The sequence below is a fragment of the Kryptolebias marmoratus genome, linkage group LG16 (assembly GCF_001649575.2).
Source record: "Kryptolebias marmoratus isolate JLee-2015 linkage group LG16, ASM164957v2, whole genome shotgun sequence".
Lineage (NCBI taxonomy): Eukaryota > Metazoa > Chordata > Actinopteri > Cyprinodontiformes > Rivulidae > Kryptolebias > Kryptolebias marmoratus.
This window is the reverse complement of record NC_051445.1, coordinates 20,524,904-20,550,156: the sequence shown is the minus strand read 5'-3', so window position 1 is coordinate 20,550,156 and position 25,253 is coordinate 20,524,904. Positions and strand designations below refer to the sequence as shown.

The 25,253-nt window shown below is 38.8% G+C and overlaps 1 protein-coding gene across 2 annotated transcripts; it reads left to right on the top strand.

The window, feature by feature from the left end:
- mroh1 (maestro heat-like repeat family member 1) lies at window positions 1-24,241 on the top strand. 2 transcript variants are annotated; one of them, XM_017410013.3, is made up of 45 exons: window positions 1-151; window positions 902-980; window positions 1,110-1,255; window positions 4,032-4,163; window positions 4,312-4,474; window positions 5,135-5,233; window positions 5,469-5,620; window positions 6,151-6,291; window positions 6,509-6,601; window positions 7,342-7,420; window positions 7,758-7,871; window positions 8,021-8,094; window positions 8,200-8,322; window positions 8,718-8,825; window positions 8,922-9,066; window positions 9,244-9,284; window positions 9,581-9,722; window positions 9,839-9,891; window positions 10,048-10,155; window positions 11,776-11,895; window positions 11,985-12,107; window positions 12,214-12,360; window positions 12,715-12,741; window positions 14,509-14,631; window positions 14,721-14,800; window positions 15,103-15,244; window positions 15,423-15,518; window positions 15,794-15,898; window positions 16,059-16,194; window positions 16,382-16,494; window positions 16,866-17,018; window positions 17,124-17,180; window positions 18,233-18,330; window positions 18,446-18,611; window positions 18,888-19,057; window positions 19,135-19,272; window positions 19,990-20,104; window positions 20,195-20,341; window positions 20,423-20,489; window positions 20,642-20,763; window positions 20,955-21,104; window positions 21,207-21,341; window positions 21,455-21,557; window positions 21,716-21,781; window positions 21,863-24,241. In XM_017410013.3, the coding sequence occupies exons 2-45, from the start codon at window positions 959-961 to the stop codon at window positions 21,937-21,939; spliced, it is 4,911 nt and encodes a 1,636-aa protein (XP_017265502.1). In that variant the 5' UTR covers window positions 1-151; window positions 902-958; the 3' UTR covers window positions 21,940-24,241. The 2 variants fall into 2 exon arrangements, with proteins under 2 accessions (XP_017265502.1, XP_017265503.1); XM_017410014.3 differs by lacking the exon at window positions 12,715-12,741.
- Window positions 24,242-25,253: the final 1,012 nt, after the last annotated feature.

Genomic DNA, 25,253 nt, shown 5'->3' with positions numbered 1-25,253 from the left:
CTGATTTCTCCCTGCTGACAGGAAGCACATGACCAGGCGTGTTTACACCTGCGGACACGCACTCACACCGCAGCTGTGCCGTTGTCAGCCTCTCGAACCAGGACGAGACCTGACCTTGTGTTGTTATTGAGACACTGCTGTCCGGCAGTCGGTGAGTCTGAATTAGCCTCATTAGCCTCATTAGCTGTGGTGTTGTTTTGGCTCTCTGTTAGCGGCTCTTCCGTAGCAGCAGCTGCTAGCTTAGCATGCTAACGCGTCTCAGTGGGTTTTGGTCGCTGCTGCACCTTCGCCACCAAGTTAACTAATCCTGAATGATAATTTCAGCCTCAAAAGCCGGCATTCTGTCTGTTTTAGTTGGCCGCCACCGCAAGGTGTTTTTGTCCCCAGTGACATGCATGTTTTCAGCCTCGGCAAGGAGATAAATGACTGAACAAGGTTAGCTTCTTGTTTAAACAGAGAAAACAAACAGGTGTGACAGCTGTGACTGACAATTAAAATTGTAGGCACACTGTGATAGGTTTTCACCAGATCTCAGTAAGAATGTATAATAATAGTTGTGTTTAATGCTTTTTAAAGCTACCAAGCAGGTTAGTACCAGGACATCCTTGTCAGCAGGTTTTTTGGCATCTGATGACTAATTTGCAGCACCTGTGGAAAAACATTTGTTCAGGTTGATTTTCCTGCTTTGGTACAAACTAGTTACTCAGTTTAGATGCATCCTAACACAACCTATTCACAATTTAATAGAAGAAAAAGTCTTATTTATATACTACTCAGAGAAATAATCTGTAAAATACATAAATTCAACACAAACAGCTCACTTTGAATGTGACAATGAGTGTTTGAGGTCTTTTGCACTATTTTGTAATATTGAGTTCACATTTTAAACTCTGTTTCTCAGCTCCAGGGAGCCTCTGCTGATCTGTCCCCAGGAGAAAAGTTGAATCAGGAAGCAGCCATGGATGACTCGGATGTAGAGCGTGAGTTTTCTTCTCCTCTTGAAGGCTTTGGTCACTTTTGTTTAAAAGCTTCCCCAACATTTTACACCTATCTACTGTTCATTTAGGCCCCCCTCTTAAACACGTATGTGTTTTTATCCCCCCCTCTAGAAGTGACACTGGCTCTACTGGATGCAGCCAATGATAAGGACTCGGAGGTCCAGGAGCAGGTCAGAAAGTCTATGCTGACTTTGGGAAAGCAGCAGCCAGACCGAGTGTTGGCCATGTGTCAGGACTACCTCCTGAAGAATCCTAAGGTAAAAAGGCCACAATACACCTTGATTATCTCAAGTTTAGAGTCATCTACAACACTGAGCTGTCTTTATAATACATGGTTTATCACTCTTTATCAGTGATCCTGTTTCATAGTGCAACAAGTCATATTAAAACCTAAAATGATGTTGTGTCAAACTACTACTTTAGTGAAAGAAGATATAAAAGTGGGTGGTGGGGATTCAAAGGACTATAAAGATTGAACTCTGGAGAAAAGTCTTTTATTCTGAATCCAGATTTTGTCTGCTCCATAGAGATGGATGCCTAAGAGTTCAAAAAGTGACAAAAGACATGATGCAGACATTATGTTTAGTAGCTACCATTCAGACCTGTGGAGGCAGAGTAATGATCATTCCTGCTTCACTTGGTCCGGTTGAAGTTTCGCAACAATACTGTATGTGTTCGGCCAGCCTTTTCGGTCAGTAGGTTTTTGTTTTTCCCCTGATGGCACTAAGTGTTTTTGAGATGGCACCGAGTAGTATGGGAACCACAAGACACCATTTTTTACATGCGAATCAACCCCGATCGACTCCAGATCCTAATCTCACTGAGGCTCTTTTGAACATTCGGTTTGCAAAACAGATAATGTCATTCTGCACAGTTACGGTGTTGCAATTCATCAGGCAATTCAAATACACGGTAACTCTTGTCTGTTTTTTTTTATTCATTGCCAGGCAGTAAATAAGTCTTTCAGAGCTCCTAGTCTGGATTCAAAACAATTCCTCAGACCTGTTCCAGAAATGGCTTTTAATAAAATAAGAATTGATTAACTCAAAGATGAAAGATTTTAAGACTTTGTTTATAAAAAAGAAAAGTGAACTGAGCATTTTCACATTGATTTATGAATAATCCACAATTACATAAGCAAGTGTTGCTGCCTCCACTCAAGAGTTTTCTCTGGAGATTTGAAAGTCTTCCTCAGTTGCGTAAAATATCTGTATTTAAGAGCCCTGTTAGTGTTCCAACATTTACCTCTCGCAAAAACACACTTAACACTTTATGCAACCTTTATTCAAAATCTCCTTTAAACTACAAGGATTCCAGTTTTTGAATCTTGGCTGCTCTATAACCATCCTCACTAAGAAATAACTAGTTTATCTCAGATCTAACATGCCAGCTATGACGGGAATGTTCATTGCATTATGATGAATTGTAGTTGGTTTAGTGTTGTGTGGTGGAAGTTTTTTGTAGATTGTTTATTTTACCTCAGTCATGTTTACTAAATGTTTAAGTTCCAGAAAACGTGTTTACAACCTGACATTTTTTTTAATACAGACAAGTCCCAGTGTCACACAACAGGAAGCTGTATTCATCTAGCTCATGATGACTCAACAATGTTCACTTTTTGCTGTATCCGTCCTCACAATGTTCAACACTTTCATCATGAACTAATTTCTAAGCAGTATTGAAAATTTTGGCACAGATCAGCTGCCTCTTGGGTTTTGGTGTGTGTCTGTTGCACATAATGTGGTTTCAATAGGGAAATGAAACTGTTTCCAACAGCTGCTTCAGGGACGACAGCAGGATAGAAACTAAATCACAAATTTGGTTGTTCTACAGAAATTATAAAAAGTTTATTTTATTCAAGTTAAACTCATCACTTCACTAAATCTGCTTTTTGTTTATGTTCACTTTTGTACAAATTGTGAATGTGGATGAAGTTAATTAAACCTCTGATTAGTAACTTCTACTCAGAGGTCAGCACATGTCTGTTTGTTTTTTGACTGGCACAATTATTTATTTATTTTTCTACAATTTTCAAATTTCCCAAAATCTTTTCAGTCTTTTGTTAATGCCAAAAACTTTTCTGGTAACATTATTAAATGGCTAATTATTGTCTTTTTCTTTATACATTTGTGGGCCAATCAAATAGTCCTGTCTGTTTGTCTTTAATATAGTAATTCAACACACCGCTGGGGGCTGCGGTGGCTCGGTGGTCAGTGCTGCGGTCTTGTAATCCTGAGGTTACAGGTGGAGCCCAGGTTGCAGCAGGAAGGACATCTGGTGTAAAACAATTGCCAAATCGTTTGTGCAAGTTTGCTCGCTGTGGCAACCCCTGAAGAAGGGAGCAGCCAATAGAACTTGCTTTGGGAGGAAATTATTTCACATTTTAAAAATGTTTACATGGGTTGCATTTTTACATTTTTATTCATAGAGACCATACATTACTTCATTAGTTATGAACTCACCTGTCTTAAAGTTTTGGATTTCAAAGGACAAGTTGATGTAGTCGGACTGGTTTTTAACCTATTTGCCCCATCGGAGTCTCCAGCTCCTTGGTATAATTAAAAACAGCAGACTGTAACCAGCTGCTGCGAACATCCTGACAACTCATTTCTGAACAGAGGGATGAAAGACCAAGCACTAGCTGTGGGAAGAAAAAAACAACTATATTAATATCTTGCAATAAATACATTTGCAAATAGCTATATTGTCATTGTGTGTGTGCTTGTGGGCACAGATTGTGAGTAGAGAGTTTTTGTCAGTACAAGAAGAGAGCTCCCAATGAAAAAGGTTGGGAGCCACTGGCTTAGAAAACACCTGAGAAGAGATGTTGTCTCCTCTTTACCAGAGGGTTTGAGAACTGGTTGAAAACATTTAGAGCTTTAAAACTAAAACTTTTTTTTGTTTTTAGGTGTAAATGTATTTCTTTTACTTAATTCTTTACATTTTAAATCTGGTATTGTTTCTGTCTTTTCCTTGTCGTTGTTGTTGTTTTTTCAACACTCATGTTCTGCTCTTCATCTCGTCCTCCTGTAGCTGGTAGTGACCCACAGAATTGTGATTCTTCAGACCATTGAGCTGATTGTCAGCTGCAGTATAGAAGATCTAAGCGCTCCCAAGATAAAGAGCATCATCTCTCTGGCCTCGGATGAAATGACTCGATCAAAGGTAAATCAATGCCACTTTGGTTTTTGTGAACATGGTATCCAATTATTATAGTTTTGGATGTTGTGACCTATTTAATCTTTTGTATGTGGTAACATTTTCGCCTGCAGCACAATGTTTTACTGTTGTTCTGTCTTGTTGGTTGACACAGGAGGTCATTCCTAATTGGCAGAAGGCAGCCAGTAACATCTTGGTAGCTGTAGGAAACAAACACATCAATGAAATCATGGAGGAGATACTAAGCAAGTTCCAGCCAGGGGTCCTGCCTCACTTCTTTGTGGTTCAAACACTAGCCAACCTCTCTGACTCAAACGGTAAGAAAACCAATGCTACTAACAAGCTAAAGAAAGGAAACCTGCATTTATTTTTACAACAAGGCAAAGACCACATGGACGCACACCGAACATGCTCACATTATGACCGGGAAGTTCAAATGTGGTTTAGAAAGTTTGTAACTGCTGAGTAAAAACAGGAACCTGATAAACCTGCTCAGACAGCATTTGCAGGTCAAAGACTGTATTTCCTTAGTAACTGTCAACATTTTTGCATGATTACACGTGGGGTTTTACCCTAACTGAAGTTATTTTGATTTATCAGTAAGAAATTTAAGAAACTTAACCTATATAGACTGTAGGTTGGGCAGCAAAGCAGGCTCAGAAATCTTAGTTGAAGCCTTTTCTCCTCGCAGTGTGCCCTGCCTGCATGTCAGAAGCAATGATGTGAGTTTTATTGGTTCATAAATTCTCAGTGTTTGTCCAAACGTCCAGCCATAAAAAAAGAAACACTGATAAGCCTTCAAGCGTTAATAAAGAACATTGAGATTTATTTGGTGTTTTTCAGTCATAGTTTTATTTCAGTGTTTGAAAAAACGGATACACTGGTATAACTTTCAATGCTATGTGTGCAATTCTCACTTAAAGAGGAAGTTCTAACCCGCAAAGTGCCACTAATTCTGTTGTCTCATTGTTCTCTAGTTTATGGGATGGTACCGTTCCTGAACGCTATCATGGGCACCATGTTGCCAATGCTGGGCATGGCCAAACAGGACAACATGAAATGGGTCTTTTCATCTGGTAGGAACCTCATAAAGTGCTTTTATTACCCTCTTTCTGAAACACATTATTTTGTTCGTTGTCTATTTTGTTTTAATTTGTTTTGTTGAGAAAAATTAAAAAATAAATGTGTACAAGACAATTACACGTTTAATGATATACAGATATTATCAATCCTTTTTTAATTTATCAGGTTTTCTCCTCTCTCCTGTCATTTCCCCGTTTTTTTGTTTTTATTTTGCCTTTCTCCCTCCAGCTCTGTGTCATTTTAGTGACAGCATCTTGGAGTATTTGGCCAATCTGGACAAAGCGCCAGATCCCACCGTCAGAAAAGACACATTCTCCAATGAAATCTATTCTGCTTTCGATGTCCTCTTCAATAACTGGCTACAGAGCAGAGAGTCCAAGGTAAAGTCACTTTGTTGATGTTGTGGGTTAAATGTGATGGCTCAGAATACAGTGGATCGTACAACCTGAAACACAGTTCATCATCTGTTAAGTTGTGTGTTTTAGGCAGTAATGAAGAAAACTTAGTTGGTAGTGACGTTAGGGTGAAAATTTCTTTTAAATCCTGATAATTTGAGTTTAAAATAAAACAATGAATTCAAAAGAAATTTCCTGAAAATGGTCCACGTCTGAGATAAAAATGGGAAAAGTTGTTTTAAACCTATGGAGAAACATTAATGTTAAACATTTGTATTGAGTGGCACTAAACAGTGTTTACTGAATCAATGTTAGGTGTGCTGTTCTGTTTTATTTAAAAAAAAAAAAAGTACTAAGCATTTTTTTTATTTACAAGTTTTATCAAATGGTTAAAATGTTGTTGCTCCCTTCTGCTCTCCTCCCCGTCCATAAATAGTTGTTGTTGCTACAGCACATCACTCAGTCTTTGTCGTGTCTGTCACCTCATATCCTGCCTGTCTTTGCGTCTCCTTCAGCTGAGGCTGACAGTGGCTGAGGCCGTGGGCTCGATGTGTCATCTGATGCCCAGTGACAAACTGGAAGAACAGATCCCCAGAATCATCCCAGCCATCATGTCCCTGTACAAGAAAAACACCGAGCACTACATCATTAGCAAGGTGGGTAAAAACAGCCCAGAACAAACTGTGGTCAGGTTAAACATTAAAGACAGACTCTCCTTGTGTTTCTGACCTGCTGCAAGTTGGTTTCAGAGTAATAAACTGTTGTTTCTGTCAGATTTGATGTTGCAGCAGTGCTTTTAATTTCTTAATAATTGCAGCATGGACAAGCTTGAACTTTGTTTAAAATTGATCAGTTTGTTTTGTTGTTGACCAGAGCCTGTGCCAAGTCCTGGACGCATCTGTCAACATGGGCAGCAGAGTGCTGGAAACACAACTGGAAGGCCTTCTGTTTGTCCTGCATCAGCAGGTACACTTAATGACACGATGAAGTAAATACTGCAGCTTTATGTTGAATAAGACACCTGACACTATGATGCAACAGTGGCAAACAGAGTAAACCCAGTCTTTAAAAAAACAACATGATCATACATTTCTCTAATTTACTGTGAAACAAAACAGATCATTTAAACTTTAGTCTAGATGTGGCTTTCTGGTTGTGATTGTCAAAGGATGGGTTTAATTGTCACCTTTGGAGCTTTTGCTTTGGATTGTTTCTTTGGTGTCATTCACCGTCATCACTTTCCTGGAGTTGTCAAATGACTATCACAAGAGCTTATGACTTAGTGGACATTTTACACAACAATTGATGTTTCAAAAATTCCCAAAGAAAGACTAATATTTCATGCTCTCTATAAATTTTGCAAATCTGCCTGCTGGGGAATAAGAATATCTTAGCCCTGTATTAGTCCTGCACTTGTAAAAATCACTTGCATTATATCTTTGAGTTGCAGGATCAATTTACTAAAGAGCTGCTTATAAATAAGCTTTTTTTAAGTTAGAATGTGGTCCAAGCAGGAGTCAGGCCGCATAAATGCCACATGTGATCTACACCATTTGTACTATTGACTTTGGTTTTTAGGACTTTATGTGTAGAAAATCTTGTTCAAATGAATAGCTTCACTCTTTAAATGACATTCATTTCCCAACAACCTCTCCAAACTAAAATGTTTCTATAAAAACAAACAATCTTTCCTTCGTCTCCTTCAGGTGTCTGCCCCTGTTGATTACAGTGACCCCCCTACTGTCAAGAACCACAATGAGGTCCTGCGCTGCTTCAGCTTGCTCGGTACATTTTTTTTCTTGTTCATTAGTGAATGTATTTACAATAAAATGAAAAGGAGTTAATCCGGTTGAATGAATGGTAACAGAGCAGCCTGTTGGACAGAGTTTGTGTAATTGTATGGAGTCACATGTGCAGTAATCAGATCATGTGTTGGACTCTGTCTCCTCCTCAAGATAATCATGTTAAGTCTGAAAGCTGCTCTGCAGCCCCACCCCACCTCATTTCTTACTTGTTGTTCCTGTTTTTGACCTTGTGATTTCTATTTTTTTATGTTATTCAGCAACTTGCAGATCTTAGATTTTTGTTCACACAGTTTTATTTCCTCTCTTGTTCCCTTTAGCCAATTCTTTCCCTGACCGGATGGTCATGTTTGTGCTTCAAAAGTTGGAGAACAGTAATGAACGAAGCAGGTTGGGCTCCCTGGCTGTCCTCCGTCACCTCATCAACTCCTCCAGTGAGGAAACACAATAACTGATCCAACATGTGCTTTTTGTAATTTATCAGTTACTGAGTTCACATCAGAGATTTTGTTTTTTCAATTATCTGACTGTTCAATACACCTTTTTTAAGATATGTGTGTGTGTGTGTGTGTGTGTGTTTCAGCTTCTACAATGGAGAGCAAAAAGCTTCTTATTCTGGCCAGCATTAGACAGCCAATGGCTGACCACAGTAACAAGGTAACACACTTGTACAAAGATAAGGTTTGTGAGACTGTCTGCTCTTTGTTTCCTCCTCAACATGGTATTTCATCACATATTCATATTGATATTTCTGTTTCCTAGGTGAAGAAGCGTGTGGTCCAAGTAGTCAGTGCCATGGCTCATCATGGCTACCTGGAGCTAGAGGGAGGAGAGTTACTCGTTAGATTCATAGTTCAGAACTGTGCTTTACCTGACACACATCAGGTAAACCATCCTTTGTTGTTGTTTTATGAAGGTTGTTAATTGATTCAGTTTAATTTATGTATATTGTTTGCTGATCACTTGTACTGCTGTGTATTTATAGTGAACAGTAATGTATAAAACTAATATTTTATTTAACCAAAACCAGACAGTTAAGCTGTATGAAACTGCAGTCATATGTCCCTAACTGTAATATTAAGGATATGAGGTCAGCAGACAATATGTTGTATAAAATACACTTGGGGAGCTTGTAGTTCAGCAGCAGCTGAGATTAAAGCTGGTTTTATGTCTGCAGAAGCCAACTCTGTCTCCCAAAATGGCATTTTCTCACATTTTATTACGTTGCACTGTTGACAATCTGGGCAGTAAAATGTGTTGTCTTTCTCCCTGTGTGTTAGAGAGGTCAGAAGCCCCCCGATCCAGAGGAAGTAACTAATGAGGCACTAAGGGGGATGTGTGACAACACACTCCATCTCCTGACCACCACTGTTGGACGACTAGCTGATGTAAATGTCTGCGTGTCTACCAGTCTCTTTGTGGGATTTGTTAGCAGATGATAATAATGGCTAATGGATTTAATGTGTGTATTTTTGTGTTTGAAGGTACTATGGCCCAAGCTGCTGTACTATCTGACCCCTTCACAATACAACAATGCCACCACACCTCTCTGTAAGAATCTCATCGTGCTGGGAAACAAGAAGAAAAGTAACCAGGAGCCCAGCTTCAGCATAAACTTTAAACAAGAAGGTTAGAAAAATGCCTTGCAGACTGGAGACTTTTGTGTTATTTGTTAAAACATGAAGGGAATCAGCTATCCTTCAGCAAACTGGTGTATATAAAGAGGAATAAATTATAACATTTATTTGTCACCATTTGTTTAAAATAATCTTGTTAACACATTGTTCTCTTATCTTTGTCCATCAGCTAATCTGCCATCTCCTCAAACTCTAATGATTAGACTCCTGGTAAGAAAACTCACATTACTTGGCTCATTGCAAACTACAGGGAATTTATTTGACGTCAGACCCAAATATAGTCCACTATGATAAGAGAAGGCCCTAAGTGGATTTTGCAAATCTCTGCAATTAATTAAAGATTATTAACAATTTTTATTCCTGATTTTTATGGTTTGTTCAGTGTAGGTGGGAGAAAGCAGTAACACATAGTAACTTAAGTGTTATCCATTTCCTGCTGCTTTATTTAAAGACATGCTGTGTGATTGTTTGCCTTTTTGTCCTGGTTTGTAAACAAACTCCTGCAGGTCAATGCAGCGTTCCCGTTTAACAGCAGAAGTCACGGAGCTCCGTCCTTATCTCTCCTCCATATTCTCAGTATTAATATTCACCCCAATATAGAGAAAGTCTGGGAAAAAGAAATACCTCCTCTGATTTCACTGTTAGAAGGTACGGAAACCTATTTTTATGAGTTCATTCTGATAAAGTGATGGTTTCAGAGGAAGCCTAGCTTTCTTCTTGTAACATCAGAGTTTACACTCTGGCTTTGTGTTGTTGTTTATCAGAGTCAACACCAGAGAGTCTGGATAAGAAGGAGTGGGATGAGAGGCTGCTGAAAGTAAGCTTTTTATCTTTTTATAGAGCTGTTTCTCATTTATGTGTAAACGTTCATTACAACTATTAGGCTGTTTAAGTAAGGAGAGAGAGAGAAGATTGTGTTGTCTGAATGTTAGTTTGCTCACATTAATCTGGATGTGACTGTCATTGTCCTCAGCTCTTGTCTAAAACCTTGACATCAATTCAAGATGACAAGTGGGTGTGTCAGCTGGCTGCTGAATCAACGGGATACCTCTCTACATACAACAATGCCCTAGAGGAGAAGGTAAGAGCTTTATTAACAGTTAGCGCTTCTCAAGATTTCATTTAAGCATCCCTGTAATTAGGAGATTGAATCATCCCTCTGTAAATAACCAGACTACAAACAGATAACTTAAATGGTTATTAGAATAATAGTCTTATAGTTTTTTATAAGTATTTGTGAAATGATAGTAGATGCAGCCTTGAAAAATACTTTTTAAAGGTGTTCATAATTACGAAACTTAAATTACTTCAAGTAAACTAAAAAAACACCAAATTTAATTCACTTGACCTAGCTTTGAAAAATCTAACATAATTTAATGTTTCTTAATCGTATACAAAACTAATAAAATTAAATCCATTTCCTGTGCCCATGGGACAGTACGCTGTTCTTCGCTTTTTTGAAAAATGTCAGAAAAATGCACAAATTAACTAATAAAGACCTCCAATCCAATTATATCATTTGCACCCAATCAGGTTTTCTGTCGCTTATTTGGGTGTCCAGTTAATTTTGAGTGTGGGCGCTCCTACTTGCTGCAGAAAGTGTCTCACAAGAAGTGGAAGGAGGTTAAGGTGAAGAGGGAAGTGGACAGAGATGTGCGGTCAGCAGAGGCAGAATCATGACAAAAAATAAAACCTTTAACAAATATCCCTAAATTAAAGCAAATTTTAACATTTGTTTTATATTTAGATTGTTTTATAAATGTAATTTTAATCACTTTTAACATCAAAATAACTTTATTTACATTCTAACAAACAAGAGATGCTATAGTGTTATATTAGTGTCACATAGTTGAGCAGGCCCTGAAACTGATGTGCCTGTGCCAACTAATTTGAGCAAACAATATCATCTCCTGTGCACTCAACATGCTTGAGTTGGCAAAGTTTATGGCAGGCCAATTTACCCTATAATGAAATCACACTGCTCGCTCTCCTTACTATTTCAGATCTCAGTAATGGTGTTCCTTTTGGTGACAGTCACATTTTCAGTGGTCAGGATTGAAATTAAAAATATCTGCAATCTCAGTCATCCAGGACATGGTGAATCCTAAAAAGATTAAAAAAAAAAAAACATGAACAACTGGACTTCTGTTCTGTAGCTGAAGACTTTACGAACTGATAAAACTCCTCGGATGAGAAGCGAAACGTCTTCAATTACTTTATTAGGCTAATAAATTGGAATATTAAATATCTACATTTCCAGCTGTACTAATAAGCATTTGAAAGATTTGTAGATGGATTTTTTTTAAGTATAATTAAATAATCAAATTGAATGTTTTGCAGATAACCATGCTTTTTTTGTAAAATTAACATCTCAATATCCAGAATGTCTTTCTTCCCACCCACAATAAATATTTCAGAAATCACAAAGATTTATCTGATGCCACTTTTCCTACTCGTATAAGGGGGTTGGTGTTTGTAGTTGAAGTGTGTCCATTGGGAGTGTGTGTGTGTGTGTGTGTTAGGGGAAAGGGGTGCAGAAGGAGGATCATTCCTAAGCACCATTAATGCTAGAACTGCCAGTGGTCAGAGACGAACATCTGTGGTTGTAAACAATGTCTCTGGTGCTGTGGACACTCTGACACAGTGTAAATATAGATCTACAAATACTAGTATGATTGTTTTGTTTTGTTTCCATCCTTAGAACTTTCTGTACCAATGCGTTGGAGTGACTCTCCAGCATTGTTTCAATAAGGAGGTTGTAAAGAAGCAACTGCAGGAAGTCCTCCTCACAGCACGACACAATGATGCTGTGGAAAGAGAGGTAACTGAAGCATAAAACATGTTTTAAATTAAAAACAAAATCTATATTGTGTGCGTTATGTTGGTCTAACTTGTAATTTCTGACTTCAGGGAGTTGCAATGGCCGTCGGTCTGTGTGCCAACAGTCATTTAGAGGGAACTTTAGCCAAACTCGATGAGTTTGGTAAGTCGGACGCCTTCAAAAAGTCACCAAGCATCTTCAACCTGCTGAAGGTACAAACACCTGCTTTTCAGCATTTCAAGTATAACCTTTTAAATACCCAGTTTCTTCAGGAGTTCATGTTAAAACAGCTTCCCTCTCCTCTTGTCCTCACCACAGGAACGTAATGAAGTTGAGGTGGAGAAAGTGAAAAGCACATTAATTTTGTGCTATGGTCAGGTGGCCCTGAATGCACCACCAGAAAAGATTCTGAACCGCATTGATCAAGACATCTTACGCTGCATCAGTAAACACTTCAATACCAAGGTAACTGTGTGAGGACTACATACACTGTTCATATCAATTATACTACCAGCAAATAATTTCCCCACTGTTTGACACTTTGTATTAAACATGCAGTTGTCCCTGTGTTAGCTGCTGACGTCTCTACTGAATATTTGAATAGATCAGTTTGTGATAAACCAGTCTGTGTACACACATACAGCTGTACTTTTTATTTTTTATTCTCTTTGATCTCTTTCAACATTTTAATTTAAAACGGGACTAAATTCAACCCATCGTATGTCCGTCTTCTCCTTGTCACTGTCAAACGTACAGATGTCATGATTGTACAGTGTTTGTATAGGAGCTCATTACGTTGTCACCTCTTTCTTTATACAGGTTCTGGGGATTAAAGTAGAGACAAAGGTATTGTTATAGGAAAAGGGGACTTTGGGTTTCTTATCCTTGTCATATTTCAGTTTCATCTTGCTCTTCTGACTTAATTTTGCTCTCAGTTCCCAACACTTGTTTTAGTGTCACCAAAATTTTCAGGAAAGTCTTAAAGTTAAGAAAGTGCAGACTGAGACTAATCAAGCAGAATCTTTTTTTAAGCTTTTGAAGCTAAGTTGCATCTTTGTTAAGTTTCATGCTTGTGAACCTAATGCAGTTGTGGACTTCATTGATTTTGAGAATGCAGTTTATTTTTCAAATAGACAGTTATTATTTACTAAGCTGACAGGGTGATAATTGAAGCTGGTTATATTCTGTTGATTAGAAATGAACCAGACAAAATTAGAGGGCCAAGGCTGAGATGGTTTGCACGTGTGCAGAGGAGGGATGGTGGATATATTAGACTTTGACACACCTGCTTTGAGTGAGTGAGCGATTAACAAGCTTCTGCAGAACCTTAAGACCTGCTGAAGAGCAGAGAAACAACTAAAACATGCAGGACAGTGTTCCTCGAGGACTGGAGTTGGGAATCACTGTATTAGGCAAAGGATGTTGAATATGGAGCCACCAGGGAGGAGGAAAAGAGGAAGACCACAGAGGAGGTTAATAGATGCAGTGAAGGAGGAGATGCAGAGGGTTGGTGTGACAGAGGAGGATGCTGGGATTGGAAGAGAATCCGCTCAGTGACCCCTACAGGAAGCAGCAATAGATCATTAGCTCATCTAATTGATAACAATAACTGAGAGCAGCCAAAATTAAAAAGAATTACTGTGGAGTTTCTTAAATCACTTTATTTATGAGAAACCTGAAAGGATTGTATAGGCACTTGTATAGTCAACACGGTCTGAGTATTTCATCTTTTTTAGTTTTTGGGTGTTTTATTTTTGTACTCCTCTGGTAACATCAGTGTCTTTGGTTTTGGAAAGTGTAGTTTCCAAATTTTCATTACAGTTTTGGTCTTTCTTCTGGCTATTAATAAATGCAGTTATTTCTATTATTTGCATTTGTGCTAACTTTCACCAGGAGTCGGCAGGTAATTTAAAAAAAAAAAAAAAGCAATCAGACCTGGAGCATTATTTATTTACTTTATGTTCAGAGTATTTGTAATCTCCACATTATGCTCTGGGGGGTACACAACAGTGATGAATTATTCTTCCATTTATTACTGTTTTTAAATTTAGTTTTGTCTGCAAGTAGTGCAAAAACCGAGCTTTCTAAAAGCGATTTTCATTCCATTCATAGTCCAGTCAGTGAAAAATGATGTCTTCATTCTCAGATATCTCATTATGATTTTCCTTGTAGGTTCTGCTCTTCCTTGTCTTATTTTGTTGCTTTGCGGTGGATTTTTCTTCAAATGCTCGCCAGTGACTCATAATCAGTGTGAAAGGGCTTTTCAGTAATTTCTCACTAATTTCTAACACTGTCTTAAAGTTTCTGGCTCTTCTGATGCTTTTTTTGGTTCTGTCCCTGCAGAGATTTAGCTTTTGCACCATTTTTTTCTAATCCTGTAACTTTGTCTCCATCCATAGGCATGGAGGATCAATCTACAATATCACTTCTGGATTGATTGTTTAGCTGGGTGATTCGGTTTGCTTTAGCATAGAAGTGCCTTTTTGTTTTCGTTAACCACTTCTTTCTTTCGAAAAACAAAAAAAACCTCTTTAGTATTTTTCTCTTCATCTTGTCTTTTTTTTCCTCTTTCTCTTTTGTTCATCGTCACTTCTGCATGTTGTCCTGATTCAGGACCTCACGATGAAGCTCAGTCTGATCCAGAGTGTTGGACTCATCGCCAAAGCCATCAGCAATTGTGGAAAGAACCAAGGCTACATCTTCTCTCGCAAGCAGGAGCTCATTACTGTCATGCTGGTCAGTGGCACGATCTCTAATTTAATGCCTCTGCAGGCAAGTCAATCATGAACTTCATTTCTCTTCCTGCACTTATTTGGAAACTTCAGGATTTTATCAAGTCCGAACCAGCTGATTCATTGAGGACTCCGCTGCGCCCTCTGGTGATGACCACTTGTGCTAACCTTATGTATCCTTCTTGCTAATAAAACAAATATATTTTTATTACATCGTTACATAAATGAGGTTTAAGGATTATACACATTTTCATGTAATATGTACAAAACGTTGAATTTGAAACACTAAGTAGCCCAGTGTTTATTTCACCATGACTTCTCAAACTCACATGGATTTAAAGGACCACAGAGATGGATTAAGAGGCACCAATATGTGGCTGAAATAAAATGATTACTAGTCATTTTACACGCACTACTCTGTTGTAGCACTAGACTGCGTTTCCACAGTTTTAACCTTTGACCAGGAGTACTTCAGACACCTGGACCCACCACTGAGCGAGAATGAGAGCTTTGATTTGCTAAAAGTGTGTGTGAATGGTGTGTTTTCTCTTCCACCTGAGACACACACTCCAGAGAAAACCAAAGAAGAAGAGGTACTTGACCCCAAGCAGCGAAAGGTGAGAAGTGTGTGTGTGTGTTGCTGCTTTACTGCTCTATATCATATAGTATCTCTGTGTCCTAATCTTCTACTTGTTTAACTAAATAGAAAATCTTAAATTTTTTATAAACTCATGCATGACAGTTTTTAAAGACAGTGATGTGTTGAACCAAATATACTCTGGCGTATCTGTCCAGGCTTTGTACAGAGACACACTGGCTGCCCTGCAGGAGCTGCTGAAGAGCATCCTGGCCAGAGATCCCACGCCTGATGGCTTGCAGAGTGTCTTCAAGGTGAGGCCTGGTGTTTAAAACTGAGAGCTGTTATTATGAGGCCAATGTTCAGTTTTAAATGTCTGAATGTTTGTTGCACAAATGCTTGCAGTCATCGCCATCCAATTTAAATATTACAACAATTTTTTTTTTTTTCCTCTTTTCAATTCCATAAAAATGTAGTTGTTTTTTTGGGGGGGGCGGTTTCTGATTCTTTAGGGTTTAGATTTGTTTGGGTTTTTTGTCTTAGCAGATCCAGCTATAAAACTTTGATGATGATTTCATGGTTTTTGCAGCACATTGAATCATGGCTGGGCTCCGTACACGACCACGAGAGGGAGAGGGCCATCATAACCACCGCACACATGCTGTCTTACTACCTGGATAACCTCAGTGTGAAGGTACGCAGGCATGGTAACACAGATCCTGCAGATCATATCAAACAAGTCTTAAGTTAATTCTTAGTAATACTAATATTCCTAAAGATTTTCTTGGCAAGAGCAGAATTAGTTGTGGATATCATGTTGCACATTTCAGTATTTCTCAATTTATAACTTTCAGAGTATGGTGTCTTTTCACAACCTTGGAGCTCTGCTGGGTCGATTGTCTCCTCGTTGTTCTGACCCTCACCCCGCTGTTCGTGCTGCTGCTGTCGACTGTATATACACACTACTTTGCATACAGCTACGATATGAGGGTATGTTGGTGCACGACTCTGACCTTTTCAACATGAGAAATGGTTCTAATGAATAACAGTTAAAATCTTCTTTTAACAACTTTGTGATTGCACAGCATATAATCTGTTCTTTGAATAAGAAAACTGCCTATCCATCGAACTATTTGTTCACAGGGTTAATGTGTTTTTACCGTTTTATGTTTTCCAGGCTTCTCTTTGGATTATCAAGATGACGGTGTTGAAGGTCTGCTGGATTTAAAAGATCAACTGGAGAACCCTGACCATTCAGTTCTTTACAAGACCTGCTCAGACCTCACCAAGGTTTTTATTTTTGCCTCAGATTGTAACTGTTATCAATGCAGGTTTTATAGTTTGTCATCTTTTAATATAAGATAAGATAAAACTTTATTGTCCACCAAGGTGGAAATTTTCCTTCGGCTCTCCAACCATAAGATAAAAACACATTCATACAATCAAAATATCAGCAATTATAATAGAATAAAACACGCCATAGTTGAATGTTATCATTTGGTTGGGTTAAATGAATTTGCTAAATTTTTTTCACTTTTGTGGTACTCGACAACAAACATATTTTACAGCGTTCATCTCAAACAATATGATCATAAACTCATAATGTTCTGTGACCTAATGGGTGTAAGAACAACAACTCCATCTCTTCCTGCGTGTGTCAGGTGATGAGTAAGCGTCTGCCTCAGCAGCAGCTCACGACGTTGGTGTTCATGCTGTTTGAAGTGCTGGCTGACAGTCAGACAAACTGCTGCAGAGCTTCATCTGTCATCTTAAATACTCTGCTGAAGAACAGAGGAGCAGGACTACAGGATCTGGTATCTCTCTCTCACACACACACACACACACGCGCGTTTGCATGGTCATTGTGTTGCAGCTGCTGGGTTCAGGATTCTCTCATTTCATCTGGTTTTATGTTGTAGGTCCCAGAGATGTTAGAGGTCTTGCATGTGCGTCTGCAAAGCATCACAGATGAGCAGGTACAAAACCCACAATATTCATAAATAATGTATTTATTTATAAATATAATTATAGTAAAGTAGTTCAGATTTTAATGACCATTGGGAACTTTTATTTTACCAATAATGTTCATAGTGTTTGTATTTTATGTACCTAACACGTCTGTTTATTATTATTTTTAAAGGGGACCTATTATCTTTACTTGAACATGTCAGGATAGGTCTGTGGGCTGTACAAAATATCTTCATTACATTTAATACACAAAATCATTCTCAGATACTGAGATTTCACCTGATCAGTTCTGTCTGTTTTGAGCTCATGTCAGAATAAACTGTTTTAGGTCCAGGGTCAGTTTAGTCAGACTCCTCCTCCTCCTCCATCAGTGGGCCCGCAGCCTCTGATGGCTCAGCAGTTTGCCCCGCCACAGTTCTCCTCTCCTCCACCTCCTCCTCCGGGCGCCCCGGAAGTAACGGTGGATGGGCGCCGAGTTAACCTGCGAAGCTTTGTGTGTCTGACTGTTTTTACTGAGTCTAAAGGGCGTTACATCCAAGGAGATGGGTGTTCGGTAATTTTATCAGCGGTCCGAACCCCGACTGGTAGCGGGTCGGGACACCGGCAATCAGCAGGTCCAAACCCAAACAGTGTCCAGACGACCACCTTNCCCCCCCCCCCCCCCAACTTTTCTTCTCTTTTATTAACATAGTTCTAATGTTAGTTTAGACAAACCTGCCGAGACTTTAACAGACAGGTGAGCTGTTCAAACTACAGCTTTCTTTGGTAATATCACAGAGACATTGCCATCAAAAATGTTTTTGAGTTGCTAGGTAACAGGGATTGTGATGCAACAATCCTGATGTTTTTGAAATAGGTTGTTTTGCAGACACCAGAAAACATTTACTTATTGTCAAAAAACAGCTGGGTGTTTTTATTTTTTTGCACTTGGACTGTTTCTAGAAGCAGGAGATACCCAAATGGAGGTACAAAAAAATGCAAAAAGTGAATTTTGCATAATAGGTCCCCTTTAACTGATTTGGTTATAACCAGGTAAATAACTTTTTTATTGCATTTATAGGTGAGAGTAGCGGTGGGACAAACTGTACTAATCCTGGCCTCTCAGCATCTGCAGACTGTTATTAATGCACTAGTTGACCAGCCTCTTCCTTATGACAGGTACATAAATACATACACCTACTGGTCGCAAAATGTTTAATCTAACACCTTCAGTCTACTTATTGTTGATTTTCGTTTCACTTTTTTTAATGGTGGATATTGTTTCATTGCGCAGCTGGACCAGTGAGATGTGGATGGCTTTGGGAGCGGATCCTATTGTAGCCAGTCAGATCATAGAGATGGTGATGGAGAAACTCGCAATCTCAACGCCATATGTGGACAAGAAGGAGTCAATGATGAGGGCAGGGACAACAAAGGTGGCCACCAATCAGCCGCTGGCTGTGAGTCACTCATATTAACTTACTCGAGTCAGTCGTATTAACTGAGTGAGATTACATTCAGACATTACCGTAAGTTACATCAGACATGTGGTAATTTTACTTAAATTGTTAGTAATTTGGTTGGCGTTTATAAAGTGAAGCTTCCTTTCTGTTGTCCTCAGGTTAGGAGCTGTTAAACTTGATTTACTACAGAGGAAGCTAATGCCGTCTCAGTGGATGGAAGATAAATGCCACGTGACTGCTTCTGTTTGTGTGTCTGTGTACTCTTTGTTTCAGATGACATGCGGTCTCAAAGAGCTGTTATTAAATGGGCAGAGTCAGGAGCCAGCAGTCAGTCTGTTCCCTCAGATCTTCTCCTGTCTCACCGTCAGACTGGGAGCGAGTGTTGGAGTCCTGGCACCGAAGGACAACACTCAGAAACACCCTGCCTCCATCCACGTAGCAGGGTTTGTATCTTCGTTTCAGTGTTTCAGATAACATAGATTTGCTCAGCCACGTACTGATATTTTCTTTTCTGTTTCAGGGTAGCAGGTGACGCTCTGAGAATTTTGTTAGCGCGAGCTAAGTTAGATGAAGTGATGAAAAGTCTGGATGAAGAGAATGCTTGGGACGCCATAAAGGAACAAAGTACACACACAAAGGGAGTAACACTATTAGCCAGGTAAAGATGCACACGTGAATTTAGCTACATGCTATACTATTTAAAATACTGAAAATGCTCAGAAACCAAGAAGCTTAATTAAGAATGGAGAATTAAACTCAAACACTGATGAAGTTTCTACACAATAAAAATTAAGTAGTACCTCACTGAGCTGTGACTATTTGGGAAATGGCATTCAAGAGGGAGTTTCCAAAATGTCTCGAAATGTTAGCAGGGGTTCTCGATTACTTTGCAAGTACCAGAGGCTGGCAGTCCCGTCGCATGAACTTTGAACATCTTCAAGGAATTTGTGCGACAAATTTTCTCTCAAATTAGTCAGTTGTCCTGGACGTCTCAAGTCCTTCTCAGTTTAGCTTCTGTGAAGTTTAGAGTGCTAAAGCTGTATTTTGACACCTGCTTATTGGGCTCCTCTATGACAGAAAACATCTGAGACTACAGCCTTGAATGTCCAGCTCTAAAAAGCAATGTTGATGATAAATAATTGAGAAACTGGCTGCTCATATTGTGGCCACCCTGCTTGCTGTTTGCTTGGTTGCAAACACTCAATTCAGTGAGGCTGCAAAGAAAAATCTGCCTTTTTTATCACAGCTTTGTCACGGTTTTAATTCACTAACTAGTCTTCCAACAGTCACAGCCCAGTGAGATGCCACCTGTAGGATTTTATTCCACTCAGTATATCCTAGAATGTAAATATGAGTGTGTTTGTCCTCTCTATAGGGCTATGGCAAAGCATGCTGGTCCCAGGTTGCCTGCGATCGTAGAGTGTCTTTGTCCATCCCTGAACAACATCTATGAATGTCAGAGAATCACTGTCACAGCCTTCTTCTCAGAGGTGATAAAAGCATTGTACGGAGTAAAAGACCAGCAGGACAACAACTCAAATATTTGACGTTTATTTTCTGTTTTCATCCCCGGACTCCAGCTGTTGAACCACCATGTGGTGACAGAGCTGATGTTAATAGATGTGTTGATGAACAACATGATGGAGAGGATCTCGGATCAGTGCTGCACTGTCCGCATGTTGGCTGTGCGTGGACTGGGAAACATAGCAGAAGGATCACCTGAGAAGGTACACACACACACACTTAAAAGATAACACAACTTACTAGATGTAGTCACTGTTCACGCGCTCACATCTTTCTCCTTTAAGGTGAATAAATATGCCAAAGAGCTGCTGGCAGCCATGAGTTCAGGAATGGAGGAGAAAGATGATCCAGGTATATTAGCTCAATTCGTTCATTCTGTTGATTCTTATAGGCTAAAAGTCGACTGGTTTGGGATTCACAACAACAATTTTTTATTGTAAACCTTAAATTTGTTTTCATTGACAAAAGTTACAGTTGATTTATTATGATGGCGTTATCTGCAGGTAAACTGATTACCCTTGAAGCCATGTCTGGTCTGTCTAAAGTTCTCCTCCACCTGGACAAGAAGAACGTCCACTTACTTGTAGTCTATATCTTCATGAAGATCAAACCGTTCCTGGAAAGTGTAAGTTTAACATGAAGTCTTTAGTTTCAGGATATTTTCTATCTCACAGGAGAAGAGTTTGATTTGATGTTTTATTCAGACCTGAGGTTATTTATTGTCCTATAGTCATGTTCAGTCCTGAGAGAGGAGAAGGTTTATTTTCTTATCCAGACATTAGGCTAACGTCACCGTCTGATGTTGTGCTTGTCCAGGATCATGATGAAATCCGATGTGCTTCCATCCTTCTGATGGGGAACCTCTCCAAGTTTGGCTCAGGGGAACAAGTATTCAAAGATCAGATCCACAACGTTCTTGTCAGCTTACTGCTGCACCTGGTGGACCCGAACCCACAGGTGGTCAAGGTACAGGAGCACACCTGAGAGTTCAAGCGTTCAAAGCATCTTTTGTTGTTAAGTCTCCATCGTGTGTCGTGCCAATCTGCACTTTGGTTTTGAATTTTCCAGGCGTGTAAGTATGCGATGAGAGTGTGCGCTCCTGTGGTGGGATCTGAGCAGATAACAGGCATGTTTCAGAACCACCTGCTCGATGACAAGAGCTTACACTATGGAGAGTTTATCAATGACCTCACAAAATACCTGGTGAGAAAAAGCCACTTGAATGGGTTCTTTTATTTTAATTCACCCACTCAGATTTAGTGTTAAACCACATGTTGTTCTTGTGAGATGCTCAGTAAATGTTTTGCTGGCTGCAGATTCAGGACTTTCCCAGCATGCTGAACTTCTACCACATCTCAGTCATGCAGTTCTTCAAGAGCAACTGGCCTGAGGTCAGAGCAGCAGCTGCCATGTTTATAGGTACGACAGCACTTTGGAGCCTCATTCACACCATAAATTGTTTGCACATTTAAAACACAAACCCAGTTTTCATGGAGCAAATGATGGTAGACGTTGAGTATTTTGTAAGGAATTTGTAAGTCTGCTGTTGCCTGGTGTTATTGACAAATCATCAACAGGCTTCCTGCTGGGGAACCTCACACAGGAGCACCGCTCTCACCTCAACATGGGCACCATCACCAAAGGTAACAAGCACAGCCTTCATTCTCTTCCACAAGAAGATCGTAGTCTGTGTGTGACGGTTTTAATGTTGTGCTCATTTCCAGGTTTAGTGATGCTGCTCCAAGACCCAGACCCTGTGGTGAGAGTGAAGGCTGCCGAGGCGATGGGCCACTTCCGCTGACGCGTGTCCCTTCAGACACGGGAACTATAGTGGTTAGTCACTACATAAACTGGTAAACGTTTGATTTAAATTTGACTTTATTAAAAAAAGCACATTATGGTAAAATGTGCAGCTGTCAACATTGATTAAAACCAAAATGGACCAAGACAGGAGAAATGGTTTCCACATGCCAAATGATCACTTTTTATTATTCGTAATGCATCAGACCAATGAGAATGACATGCAGTGAACCGTTTGCAGCTTGGACCAGCTTCTTCAACATTTCACTTTGTTACTTGAAAGAAGTCATTCTTAGCTATATTTTAGTGACCAACGACTGTGTTTGTAGAGCTTACTGTTCAGTGTGTCAATGCCAGAAATATACTGTGTTCTGTTAAATATACAATATATCTACAAGTTTCTATCACAAAGGTTATACGATTAATCTTGGGTATTTTTTTTGTTTTAGGGTAAATGTAGCTTCTTTAAATATTTAATGTGCATACGGGTGTACATTATGATCTCACCTCAGTGTAGCTCGTAGCTGATGGGTGTGAGTGAGTGAGTGAGAGATCATATCAGCTTTTAAAATAAAAACAGTGGATTCAGGTTTAGTGTAAGACACTCTGTTACAGACGGATCTGGTGTAGTTGGCCTGGTTTCAGCTGATCCCCTCTTTAATCAGTCAGCTTTACACTCATCTAGTCTTAAAATAGACTTAATGAATGAAACATGTTTACATCTGAGTCCAGGTGGAAGTCGTAGCATTAGCCGAAATTAATTTCACCAGAACTACAACAAAAGTAAAACTTGAAGTATAAGTGCTTGAAGGCTTTCATTAATGCATCACATCTTCCAGCAAGAACTTAACAATAATTACTTTTATTTTGAAAACAGGCAGGATGGTTTCTTACAAATTGTTCTGCATTTCAACCTGTTACCAGTAAAGTTCAGATTAGAAAACATCCTTACCATTAGTTCGTTTTAGCCCTTTGAAATGGCCGTGTCATAAATCTGGTACCAGTGCCATGAGGCTTTTTGTTTGTTTGCTTGTTTTTGTTTTGAGAGAGGTAAATGTGGTCATTATTTGAATCAGCTTAGATGAGACCTAACTATCCTTACCAGTGTTGAGAGTGAGAAGCTCTAACCAGTGCCAAAAGTGGTTTATCACTGATTATAATATGTTTTCATGCTGGTAATATTTAACGATACATTGAAATGCGTGTGTGGTTTCAGGGAAGAGCTTCATGGGTGTTTGTGTAAATATGTGTGAGGGGTGCAATTTCTAGGATCATCTCTCCTTTTAGCTTTTTATTTATGTGTATGAATGAATTTTGAAATTTTTCGAGTTAGATGGAACGACGGTATCAAAAGTAATAAATTTAAAAAATATATAAAAATTGTGATACAGCAGTAAGTTTGTTGGTTTGTGAATAATACCTCCTAAATCTTTGTTGCACTTTTTAGCTCAGACACGCAGTCCCTGATCTGAGAGCTTCCAAACATCTTTCTTACCCAGTCGTAGGTTTTGTTTCGTGCCACAGCTGCAGCTGAATGCGTCACGTTCTGAGATTGTTCCTTCTCGGATCCGTCTCCTTCTTGTGAGCGAGTTATCTCAGGAATGCCTCGAGGAAACGTTTTCAGATTTGGCCAAAAACAAACAAAATAAAAGTTCACTTGCACTAATAAAGTCTTGATAATCAAATGTGACTCTGAAAGAATTTCCTTCATAAAAGCGTTATAATAATAGTTGTATTAAAAGAAGACAATTTGAGTCCAAATGACCCCAACGTGCAGTCAGCAAACCTCTGGATTCAGTGTTTAATTATGAGGCAAACCCTTTTTCCACCCTTTATTTTTGCAGCTGTTCTTTAATCTGCATTAGTCTTAAAGCTCACCCAGCAGGGACTCATGTCTAATAATATTTTTAACACTATGACCTGCTTCAGGATGAACGATCAACGATTATTACTGATTGTATTTCTTTATTTTTGACATCTGTAATTAATGGTATGATTTTTTTTCATGTAATTTTTTTTAATGAATGTTGTAAAATGTGTGTAGAATGATGTGAGTTTTTTCAAATGGATAAATGTGCCGATGTGTGCGAACCAGAAGAAAGTGAGGAGAATGGCAAACGGTGTATTTAAAATAAAGAAATAAACATTTTTAAGTTTAACTGATGTTTTTTTTTTTTTTTTACATTTACTTCCTTTTTTTCTTTTTTAACAAAAAAAATTACAAACTTGCTGTTGCATCTTGGTTCAAACTTCACAATCTATACTTTCATGTCTGTAAAAATAAAAAAACAGGTTAAACTATCTGCAGTTTTCAAATTCTTGTTTCTTTGCGTTGTTGATTGCACATCACATCCTTTGATTTGCTTGTTTAAGAAAAGGAAAATTAATTTTTATCATTTTTAAAAGGCTCTTTAATTAGGTTGAGGTTAAAAAAAAGAATAAAATTGTGTACGACTCTTAAAACATCAGTAATTCTGTGTAACTTTGAGTCTGTAGGTGTTCCTTTCATGTCACCACATTTAAATGGACAGGAACAATAGGTTACGCTTTTTAATAAGATTGTTTGCTTTTCATCATGTTCCCAGTATAAATGTCCATATTCTGACTTGTAACGTGTGTTTGTGATGACAGGAGTCCACCCTCTGGACTTTCTGATGAGAGCTGAAAAGACTAAAACGTAATTATCTTAAACTCTTCATGCGGCAGCTACATGAAGAGCACTCGCACAATAATATGTGAAACTTCATTCTTAGTAAATGGAGCCATTTTGGGTCCAATTTTATTGTCTTTGTACACATTTCCCTTTAATCGATACGCAGACGATGTGCTGCTTTATGTGGCCTTCAATACAGACGACCCAGCATCTGTTACGACTGAACCGTATTAAAGAGGTGAAATGTTGGATGACTTCTCTTTAAATAACAAGTCTGAGATTATATTTTGCTCCTCCAAACATTTCTGTAGCCGCATCTTTGTCTAAAAGCCTTTATCACATCAGGAATGTAGGCATCATTTTAGAGTCAGATTTTAATAAACAGTAACTCTGCAGTAAAAAGCTGTTTGCTACAACTCAGAAACATTAAAATCGTTCTCTCCAATAACAACGTAAAGACAGTTTTAATCACCTTTTATGTTGGATTACTGTAACTCTTTATTTTGGTATATTTTATCTTGTCTACAGCTGGTTCAGGACTCTGCTGGACGTCTAACAGGGACCAGTTTTAGCATCGCTCCACTGGCTTTCTGTTAAAAACTACTGATTTTAAAAACTATGTATTAAATTTTCACATGGTGGAACACCAGAATATTCACCTG